Raw genomic sequence first — 12,010 nt, forward strand, 5'->3', positions numbered from 1 at the left:
TTGTTTTTAAACTATTCACCGTTTAAATTGCCTAAATTAATAATTATCACACAATTCGATTTTGATTGGGTTAACAAAGATGCGGGCATAGATTAAATTAAGTCGAAACAGTGAAACCTCCGGATAACGATGCCGTTATTAGTAAGGGAAATTTCGAGCAATCAAACCCGACGAGAAAATACGTGCCCGGGATAAATTTGAGGGTAAAGTATTTCACACCGTATTTATTGCGAATATTTCCAGCAAAAAGGTTTAATCGGAAGAAAAAAGTTTTGTTGGTGAAAGCAAAAGAAATTCGAACTAAGTACTTTGGTTCGCCCTAAAATAAATCACGTTGGTAGTTCCTAAACAACATTTAATGAAAAGTTAAAAGTCGGGACTTGTATTTTAATTATTCTGGACTCCGAAAGGACTGGCTGTTAAATAGGAATAAATTATACTAGAAGAATGGCCGCCAGGTTATTTTAGAATTTATAATTTTTCTTCAGTTTGAACTTTTTTTTATTAAATGACCGAACCACTTAAATCACAAATCAGATTAACGATTATTTTTGTTATTAGGACATCATATCAAAAATAATTTAAACTTTCCCGTAACACGCTTTAAAATAACTTTAATTTTATGCTATAGCCCGAGTAGTTCAGGGGGAAAAGTTCGGGTCGTAACCGGAAAATTAGCATTAAAAGTTTCGGTTAATTTTAAAATGGCCCATAAATTCGTCGCTTCATCTTAAATTCAAATAATTCAGGTAATTAAAGAGCTTATTGCAAACATCAACTTTTCAGTGTGTGCAGTTTGCCCTCGACGACAAATTTCAGGAAACTTTCAGGTTAACTGCAATGAACGAATTTTGGCGCTTTAAATGCACGTCACACGTTCGAAAGTTTTTGAATGCTCCTCTTTCAATTTAGTTTAATTTTTTTAAATTAATTTAGGCTGCATTCGTTTTTAAGCTCCATGGAGCGTATAGAGCGTTTTTGACGCAACTGTCAAATTACGTCATTGTGACGTCAAAAAAGCTCTGGAGCGTGTAAACAAATGCGGCCTTAGTAACGATTAAGTGTGACAGATTGTGTGTTAACAGACTACTGTCATGTCAACAATGTCACACTTAAAAAAGGCAACGTTGCCATTCTTATAAATGAGAAACTAAACTATAAAACCTAGTTTAAATTTGGTCAATTAATCAAAAGGGTGACTTTTCAGGATCATTCATGTGAAGATGCTCATCCTTTAGAAATTTTGAAAAGCAATTTGGTATAATCCAACCCTTTCTGGTCCCGTCAATCCAGCACAACAATTTACGTTTTCGTCTTCAAATTTTATGATTAATTAACTAGGAAAACTAGTCGCGCAATTATTTACAGAGTTAGCGTTGTCGCTCCGGAACTTGACAAGGGAATCCAAAACAGATATGTGTGCGTGTGTGTGTTAGTCAACAAAAGGGATTTAACAAAGACACACAACTTTGGAGCAGCTTGTTATTTATCCAACGAGCATTTCAATTGTGACGTGTCACTCATATAAACCGTCAACTCTAAAACCTCGTGCATTATTCGGGGATTTCATCATGTCGCTCGCCTCAAATTGCGAACGGCGCGCCCCCCCAAACGGAGACGGTACGAAACAAAAAAAATATGACACATTAAATTTTTGATTAACCGTAATTCGGGTGACCCTGGCTGCTACCGAGACAAAAGCTGATTTTGAATATTTTACAAGAAGTTTCATATGAAGGAGGGAACCAGACTTATCACGTAAACTGGTTATATTTTCTTAGTAAGAATGTTTTGTTTCTATTCTTCATGATAATTAACGAAATAACCAGTTAAAATATGACGACATAAGCATGGCTTATCCATGTAAATATAATATGCTAATGGTTTTAGTCGCGTGACAGTCCTGACAGACCCAATTAATTACCAAATAATTTTTAAATTTTTCAGTTGTTTGGTAAACACAAAATTAGTAAATTACCAATAGTTTAAAATTGTTTTAATTTAATTAAATATTAAAAAAAATCACAAATTAAAAATGTCACGTGACCACACCTAACTTCACTTCAAAAAATGGAACGTTGCCAAAATCGTGGTTTGCGCTGTCAAGGTTGCCAATCTCATTTGAATCACAATAAAATCCACTCCCTTATAAATTAGGGTAGTAAAAGAACAATCAAAAAACGGTAATTTAACTTAAATTCTCTGAAAAACTTGTGGTTCAAGTTATTGTTTTGTCATTAAGAGCGGTGGGGGAGCAACGTCATTATTAACCTATTATTTTTAGGGTAGTTATTTCCAGGCAATTAGTTTTAAAACACCAATTAAAACTTTACCAATTTCAAGTATTTACTACATAAAAAATATATATTATTTAGGAGGTTTTTTAGCGAAATTTGTTAAAGTGGGAGGCGATTTTTCTGACGTGGACCGTTTATTTTCCCCGCTGAAAAAGTTTCTGGGTAAAAGAGAAATCTCCCGACTAACTCGAGCGTTAATTCCAACAGAAAAAGGCAATAAAAATGCAGATTTATTTTAATATGTTTTCTGGAAATGCAGTGTCGGCGAAATTATCGCCCCTAAATTGACTCTGCCGGGAATTCTCGGCCATCTATTTACCTAGTTTGGAGCGCTAGAATTATCGCTTCCACCCTTTTCTGTACTTTTTGCAATTAGTAGTCAGTTTTTTCTGGTACGAACGGAAAAATGGTGTCTCTTAGGCATACAAAAACAAAGTATAACAAAACAAATTTTATTATTATTTGCAACACCTAATACTGCACACATCATCACTGGTTCGGTTCAATAAACAGGAAGAATCAACTAAAATCCTTTAGGAACCACGTTTATATTGTCGTACAGTATGTGCAGGATGTTCAAAAATATAAAACCGTAACGTCACTTTTCAATGACGTAAGCGGCATTTTTTTTTGTACATCCTATACGAAATAAAACCAAAAAACGAAACTTGATTAATACCCGCTAAAGTATGATTACGCTAAGTAAAATCCGTATACGATAATTGTCAATAGTCTCACATTTTTGAGCCGCAAATTTACTACACTTATACAATAATAACGTTGACTTTATTCGCTGTATTCGAAATTAAAAAAAATAATAAATTCTAGAAAACTCAGTTTTTCTCAAAACTCAAACACCATAGAAGACATAGTATAGGATTCACTTAATAGGTCTATGGTCAAAGAGGTGATTTTCTGACAGTGATGACATTAAAATAATAATTGACGTGAGTGAGACTCTGTGTTGGTCACCCTTCTGACGTCACGTGTAGGCCTATAAAAATTAGTTCAATAATTTCATTCTAAAAAAATGGTCACAGAAAATTTCTAGAATTTATTTTTATTTGCCTAAATTACCTAAATAACAATAAAATAAAAAAAATATATCTTCCTGTTTCAAGTCCATTAACAAATAAATTACTATTTATACTATGTACACACATACCACTTGCAATCGATTGTATTGACTCGATTTTTAATGGGGGCAAAACATCGAATTAGGACAAAGCGTTTTTTTTTTGTTTTATATTCTAACAGTTTACTTAGAAAGAAGGGGACATATTAGTCTAATTCTTTACAAAACAGGACATTAAATTTGAACTAGTTTTATTTATACAGTTTACCCAACTTGGCAGATTATTATTGGCAGCTGTTGGTGCATTTTATCCACAAATATTTGAAAACTAACGAGGACTGAATGCTTAAAACACATTACTAAAATAAATTTAGATATCACAATTGTTTAAGTCCATCAGTTTGGTTTGCGTTAAAACAGCAACACACTGGAAAAGTCTAGGTTATCCGTAAAAACTTTAAAATGTACAACATTAAATTTAAGTAACTACAAATATGGCTCAAACGTGTCGTACTACTTGTAGTGTCTTTAGAAGCCTCCAAGTTGCCTCTAGTCACCTCTTCTTGGCACCGCCCTATTGAATCAATGTCTATACTACTCATGGGTAAACCGTTCACTTCTAAAGGAGATATGCAGTAGTTTCTGGATATAAATTGGATCATACTACCATTGGCCAAAGGCCCGTCGAGAAGGGAATGAATATGACAGTCGCAAGGAAAATGATTTTGTATCACAGTCAACTTATCCACTTCCACTAGTAACGTTTCGGAACGCGGAATTTCCAAAATGTGATTGCCTTGAAGTCTCAAATGTCCTACGCGTTGTTCGTACGTAAAGTTGAGCCACTGGATCGAATCGATTTTGTTGTTCAGAATGGTTAAACTCTTCACAAAAGTCATATCGTTGAAAGCGTCACCCTCGATATTGCCCAAGTCTGATTCCTGGATGGATAAGTAATTGACGTTGGTAAGGCCTCGAAATATGCCGCCCTTTAAGCCTCTCAGATCCATAAAAGCGAGTTGTAAATGTCCCAAAGTGTCCACTCCATTAAAACAATCGGGCTCAAGCACCCTTATGCCCGAGGGAAGTACAATTTTATCTATCTCCGTCATTCCGGTGAAAGCGTTACTTTCTAATTTCACTAAGGGATTGTGGGTGAGGATCAGCTGTTTCAAATTTACCGTACCGGCGAAAGCGTAACTCTCCACTTTTTTGATTTTGTTGTAGCTCAAGTAAATGGACGTAATGTTCTGGAGACCGGCGAACGAGAACGGCGACACCGTTTCCAAGGGCGTGTGTTGAATTGACAGATCTTTCAGTCTTGGCAGTCCTCTGCAACGAACAAGAAAAAAACGATTAGATCGTGATCGTTGTACGATTGTCGACTTGCTTAAAAATTACTTAGATTGCAGCGGTTTTCATTATCCGGAGCTTTCCGCACAATTTGCTTTTCGGCCGAGTCATGCTTCTTCCCCTCAATATATCCGCAGACGTGTAATTTTCTTTTCGTTTAGCGGGTTACGGTTAGCTAAAAGTGCACAACTCTAATGGAATGCGGTTTTACTTTAGTTTCAACCGTGAATTCTATTCGAAAGAGTATTTTTTAGTCTGCATGACAGCCAAAAAAATTAAAATAAGTAAATACAGAAAGATTTCAAATGTCAGAAAAACGTAAAGTAAACTGCATGATTGTGTAAACGGTACTTTATCTTTGTTTTGACCAAGTTTTTTGTATTTAGACACCTGCTTCTTTCCTGTCTTGCGGGAATTTAGACTCCCTTGTTTTTAATTTTAGCAAAAAATTGGAAATACATTGTTTCTGAAGTTTGAGTAACACACACACCAATCTTATGATTTTTGAATAAGATATTTAAGATACCTTATAGTAGTGCCTCTAAAGTGATATTTTTCAATTTTTCCTTGTATCTTTAAAACGAAAAAATTATGAAAGTTCTGCTGACACTATATTTAATTTCAGGAAAAAGTAGCTCGTCTGTTGCACGAAAAATGTTCAAAACTGGCTCCCTCTACCAGCCAACTGTCCTACTAACCGAAAAACTTTTGTACGTCAATGGAAAGCTTATTTCATTGGCTACCCCTGGACGTATAAAACTCTCTACAAAGTGTTTTAAATAAGCGAGTTATTTAGAACTGAACGAAAGACTGCACCAAAAATGTTCGAAATTGCTTTCTCGTATCTTTAAAAATTAGCAGAATACCGTACAAAAGAAAATGGGACATCCCGTATAACGGCTGTATCGATATCCAGAAATTCCCTAAACCACTCTCTTATTTTTGATTTTAGCAAAATACGATTCTGGTAAAGTTTTTGTTTTATTTCTAAATACAGGGTGTCTCAAAACCTTCACTAAACGTTGATCCTGACAAAATTTTGACTTTCTAACCAAATTTAACAATTTTCAACTTCTTATAAACTCAAGAAAAAAAGTGAAACTTACCGAAAAGCAAAGGGTTTAATAAGTGATATATTATTCCCGTCTAGAGATAGTTTCTTCAAAAAACGCAAACCAGCAAACGAATCACTTTTAATAACTGGAAAATGATTCCTGGTCAAAGACAAATGCTCGACAGTCGATGGTAGCAGTTTTAACGGGATATCGTGCAAACCTCCTGAATTGCACAAAACCTGAAAAAAAAACAAACATTTTAAAACAAAAACTGGAACTGAGCCGGTAAACGTTCCCGGGACTTTAAAATTAACTTTTAAAGAATCTCTTATCTTAAGCAACTTAATTAGGTTCTTTCTGCTACTGGACATAAAGGAAATCTTTGGATATTGTTGCTTTTGTAAAAAGTTAATGTCGTCTACCCAAACAACTTTGCTTAATAAAAGCGAACTGAAGTTAACTGTAATACGACCAGATTACGAGTGAGAGAACGTTTCAAAAATCTCTTAATTTATTATTGGCGTTGCCGGCGAAAATGTTAATTAACATTTTAGCAAATAAGCCAGCCTTTTTGTGATCGTTTGACGTTGTTAATTGCGCTAGATGATTAACACGAAGAAACTTCTTGCCTAGGAGCAAAGTTGAGTTTTGCACCTATTCGTCATCATACGCTCTCTCGTGCAATTTACTCAACTTTTTAAGTGAGTTGTACGAGTATTGTGTGTATGTGGAACTAAAATTGTGGAGAAATCAACTTTGAAAGTAGCAAACGTAATTTTTTTTTCGTCATTATTTGCGTAAATCGCAGCATTGTTCGTAGTTTGTGATTGATCAAGAAAAAGCACAAAAATGTTATCCAATTTTACCATTTTAAGTCCATATTCTCTCAGTAAAGAGGAAAATTAAAAAGTTGAAGCAACACATAGTCTTCTATAATACATTCTTATAGGTTTTGAGACCAATAAATTTATTGTGGAGAAACACTGTCTGTTGTTTCAATTCGTTAATTTACAACTTTTGTCAACTTAAAACAAACTTTTACAATTAGAACACCCAGTAGAGTAGATTTACTTATTTCCGTTTTCTTTTTTGTTCTCATAACTTTTGAGCCTCTTCTTCTATAGTATTGTTTTCAGCTTTATCTACATTCTTTCGCTTTTAATCTTAGAGGAGTGTTTGACTTAGTATGTAAGTTGACAAATGTTAGAAAATTCGTAACCCTTGTCACTCTAAATGTTTTTATAATTTAAGAAAACACAAATATAATCAATATTTTCTTTGTTTGATATGAGAAAACAAAGATGTAAAAAGATGAAATCATTCTCAAAAGGTAAAATTTCAGCTTGATGCCTATTTTGACCAATCACAAACTTGCTCTATGTAGAGCTAGCGTTATGGTTCCAACACTCTTTACCTTAATCAGTCTAGACAATTTTAGAATCGAGCCACTGGCTGCCTTCGATGATAAAATGTATTCGACCATCAGTCACCAAGATGATTGAATAAAACGTCCGAATAAATAAAACGGCAACGGCAAAATTAAAACGTTCTTAACCGACAAATCATTTATCTAGTAGATGGCACCGAACGCATTTGTCAGTCACTGTCGCTTGGAGACTGATTGTTGCTTACGAATTTTAAAGCTATCCAGTTGATCGATTACCCCTATCCTTTGAATAGATACATTTCAGGGACTGGCGGTAATTTAAACCGTATAGACGATACCGGAAATAATAGTCCGGATTAAACAAACGGAAACAAGTTTTTACTGGAAACACCTAGAACTGGACTGAATAAAATCATGCATTCACTTGCCGGTCACATATTTTTATTGTTTTTTCGGGGTGAAATTTTCGAATTGCCAGTCTGAAGAGTAAATTTACCTGGGTTTGGGAAAGACAGAGGCACTCGAGCGGACAGGAAGGCAGCAGTGTTGTGTGCGTTGCGACTTGAATAAAAATCAGGACAAAAACGCTACTTGTTGCCAACACGCTTCCCATGTGCATCTGAAATAAATAGAATACGTTGTTTCAGTTATTTCCACAAAAAAATTAAATTTCAAACTGATCTTAACAAGTTACAACATCTCTTAATTAATGATGGTTTTCTTCTTAACGATCCTGAATTTAGGGTGAAACGTGCTACTGTACGCCCTTTAATACCGAATGATTTTCGAATCAAATATACGTTCATATGCATTGGAAAATTGCAAAAAAATGTTGGTAACCAAAACCGGCAATTTCATTTTTTCGCTTTATTACCCGCAGAGTAAATGATGAGTTTTTCATTTTCCGCTATTTTTTTATGCATATCCCTTTAAATTCTTACCGAATTCAACAGACTGGTATTTTTTTTGATTATCAATGAATTCGGTTGGTTTTATGCTCCAATTTTTAGTATAAAACAATGGAATTTAATTAGACAAGCAGTAGGTCGATTTATTTCGGATAGAAGAGCCAATTTTAGGAGAACAAGCCAGGCTCAGTAATCAATCTAAACCTAACAAGGGAGAACCATCACCTAAGCATCACTCGCTATGGGAATTACAAGGGGGGATGTGGTAAAGTGGTCGGCAACTGGACTGTTGATCTATGACCATCCATAAAATCGAAAACCGCACTTTCCACCCTTTGGGGGGTTTATTTCTGAGGCGGGTTGATGCTTAAATTACTATTTAAATCTTAAAATAGCGTCACTAAATTTAACATTATTCACTTTATTATTCGTATTGTTGTGCGAAAACGTCACATGCAACTTCCTGGGTGTTTTGCGCTCTCCTAATCCTGACATTTTTCTCTTTAGAATCTAAATTATCTACCTTAACGTTGCATTCTTGCAGCCCTAAATCATAACCCAACACAATCCTTAGATAGGAAAATTGTCAGTGGAAAATGCGCTTGTACATTTCAGGGCGTTTATTCTGGGAGTGCTAGACGAAAAAGTACACAAAAACAATTTCAAATATACTTAGAAGTATGGTTGGTCGGCTACACCAAAAATAACGTCACAGTTGAAAAAATTGACGCCAAAAAACTTTGTAAATTTTACAAAAAATTTGCCGTAAAAAACAAAGTAATTTTGCAAATGAACTTCCAAAAATTATGGAGTATATTGGCTTGTTGGGGAATTGCAGCAACATCTTTGTTTTCCACTTGCAAAGCTTGTAACTTTTCTGATCACCTCAAACAAAATCTGAACCACGCTATCATCCTGCTGTTCTAGCTTTTTGTCAGAAATTGCTTCAACTTGAAAGTTGTTTTCCATTGTCTGAGCTTCAGATGGTCTCAGAACTACTGAATCAATCTTCCCTTTCAGAGCAGTAAATGTCTGTTTGAGCTCAAAAGTTTGTGGTTCTGCTTGTTTGAGTGCACCTGCTTCAATTTCTTCTTTAGTGACAGAATCTGATCCAGCTTCTTCTTTAAGCATTTCTTCTGATTTTTTGTTGGACTGGGGACATTTTTGTCACGGATTTGTCAGTAGCTACATCTTCTTTTAGAGCTTCTACTGCTTCTTTGAGTGCGTCTGCTTCAATATCTTTTTTAGTGACACATTCTTCCGTTTAGGGCTTCCTGTAGCTTTTCCTGAGACACTTCATCTAATCCTTTTTTGATGATTCTTGAGCAGGAGAAAACTCTTCTGTTGGTTCTTTCAACTTCTGCTCATCTTTCTCTTCACCTAAATCCGGTACAAAAGCTGCTTCTTCAGGATGGGTTTTATCCGGTTAGTGTGGCAATTTCTTCTTTTGGAACTACTGGTGGTACTTAATCCCCTGGGCTAGTAGACTTCTCTTTGGATGAATACTTCTTTTCTTCAGCTACAGTCTAATCACTGACTTTGTTCTTTTAAAAGTTCTTGTAGCATTACTTCTGCGATGACAGTTTTTCCAGTAATTTCTTCTAAATGTTCTTTAGGCACTTCCTCTGAATCATGTTTCAAGTCTTTTTTTGGCGATCGCAAAGATGCTCCAACTTTAAGATTAGAAGATTCTTTAATATCTTGCTTTAATTCTTACGGAAATTTGACACTTTCTGCTGGTGCTACATCAACTTCTTCGATGTCCTTTTTCTTCAAAGCAAATTCTTCTTTCGAAAAAGACCCCTACAATCATTTGGGAGAAGTTAGTGGTCTTTAAATATTCTTGAAAAGCTTCCAAAAATGCCAGAGAACACTACAAATGTCCTAAAGTATAGTAGTATTATCAAAACAGAAGAAAAAAAGTGAGCAGAAGCACAAACTTAAAAAGAATAAGCAAAGGTAATACTTTTGTTTTGTTTGACACTTCAAATTCATTTCAACTTTAGTATACTAAACAGTTATCATCAAACACTCTGTGTATAAGTATTTCACTAATGCGCCGATATCAAAAACTTCGTAAACCAATCAATCACAATCGCACAAAAGTTTTCAAAGTTAAGAAGTTTTTTAAATCTGAAATTCCCATTTATTATTCGACCGTCATTTTTACAATACTTCCAGGCAACAACAAAGTTTCATTAGAATTCATTGTTAAAAGTTGGACAAAGTTTTTGTTCCAGAGAATTATTGATAATCCTGTTTAGCGATCCAATATTATTGGTCGTTTGGTAGTGCAGTATATTATGACATACCTGGTTCGTTTTATCGGCTCTCCTAACAAATTCTAGGGCAAACTATTCACAACCTTAACACAGAAAATAGAGCAAGACCTTCTCCCTTTGATGCTCCGGTTCCCGGAGTTTTCAATAAAGGTACATTGTTCGGCTGTACGTTGCATAAAATTGACATTGAAATAATAAATGGAAAATATCAAGCCTAAAGGATTTCTAAGCGATCTTTTTATATCGCGAGCTTTTATTAGTCACTTCAGTCGTGATTAATTGTACCCTCATTTGTTACAAACTCACTTGTGAATACTTAAGGACTCTGTATAGACTTTAATGGGAAATAAATTTCGTGATATAAAAGAGTGGATGGGAATGAGTTTTTTTTCGCTTTTGGCGAGGGAGTGAATAATTTTTTTATTTGTCCAAAAAAAATATATCAAAGGACCAGAGGATTAATTAACTTCAAGCAATGACAGATTAGAATTATTAAAGTCGAAATTTCTTGCTTCAATTGTGGTATTATATAAACTTTAAAATCAGCAAGTAAATTTCCGCAATGATATTGTTACACCTATTCCATTGGAAATTTAATTAAAGGCTGTGAGCAAAACAGGAAACGAGGGTATACGCGATCTGTTTAGCGGCCATAAACAAATCACACAAATTTCGTGGACACACAGCACGAGCCTGATTGTTATTTATTTACCCCCTGTTCGGACTTTTACACGTAATTTACGGTCTTGTTTCGTGTCTCGTTTAAATGAATTCGATTGTTGTAGCATTCCAGGTAAGCATTAATAAAATTGCGTTTTTGTAAAACGTGATTACACTCGCTCTTTTGCCAAGAAGTTAACCGCGCTACAAAAGGTTTAATAAAGTGTTTAGGGAACACGCTGAATGTGCAAATATCGATGTTAAAGCTCAGGTGAGAACGTGTATTAGTTGCTTATATCGTGCAACGTTTTACATACATTGACATGGAAATTATAGGGCACGAAATGGGATAAAGGGTCGTAATTAACTAGTAAGTTAGGCTATAAAGCGTGAAATGTGTTAACTAACGTAACAAAAGCCGATTAAATGCAAGAAGGTTGTTTTTTTATTTAAACAGTTAATGTGAGAATAGTGTTTACATGTGCAGTATTTGGGTAAATCACGAAATTGTTCGTATGAATTATACAGGTGTGGTAAATCCAAAACCGACCATAGGAAAACCGTGTAACGGACAGAGAAACATTCAGCAATTAACTGTATTTTGTTTTGTTTTTTCCTCAGTTGTTAAAAACATTAAATATTTCTTTTTTTATTTTAATTAGAAACGTAAACTAATACAAAATCATTTTGTCACCAGACTATAGTAATGTTCGCGTTCTCTGCCAACTTTGGCCTGAACAACCCAAACAAAAGGAGCACTGGAAACTAATTCCAAAGTATTGGAAAAGATTCTCAGTGAAAAGTTTATCTGAGACCAAATTACTGTAACACTAGAAAAGTAGGGGAAAAGGAAAATTGACAGCAGATTCGTTCGTACAACTCTTAATTCAATTACGTCCTCTTTGCCGGAAAGTTTTTTGTTATTTTTTTGATTCCGTTCATTTCATTCCGCCGGTTTTAATTGGAAAATTGAGCTCAATTGATAGATGTGAC

The 12,010-nt window shown here is 34.8% G+C and overlaps 1 protein-coding gene across 2 annotated transcripts in view; it reads right to left on the reverse strand.

The window, feature by feature from the left end:
• Positions 1 to 2,733: 2,733 nt before the first annotated feature.
• The window catches only part of LOC145730514 (uncharacterized), a 52,413-nt gene continuing 43,136 nt past the window's right edge, over positions 2,734 to 12,010 (reverse strand). Inside the window, exons 3-6 of one of the 2 annotated variants that reach the window (XM_081981747.1) lie at positions 7,664 to 7,786; positions 5,832 to 6,019; positions 4,040 to 4,704; positions 2,734 to 3,991 (exon numbers count right to left, since the gene is read on the reverse strand). In XM_081981747.1, coding sequence (XP_081837873.1) covers positions 3,810 to 3,991; positions 4,040 to 4,704; positions 5,832 to 6,019; positions 7,664 to 7,786 — 1,158 coding nt within the window. In that variant the 3' untranslated portion in view covers positions 2,734 to 3,809. Of the gene's footprint in view, positions 4,705 to 5,831; positions 6,020 to 7,663; positions 7,787 to 12,010 lie in introns of both variants that reach the window. The other variant, XM_081981746.1, reaches the window with a different exon arrangement.

This window comes from Ips typographus, linkage group LG6 (assembly GCF_016097725.1).
Source record: "Ips typographus isolate SLU linkage group LG6, UJ_Ityp_2.0, whole genome shotgun sequence".
Classification (NCBI taxonomy): Eukaryota; Metazoa; Arthropoda; class Insecta; order Coleoptera; family Curculionidae; genus Ips; species Ips typographus.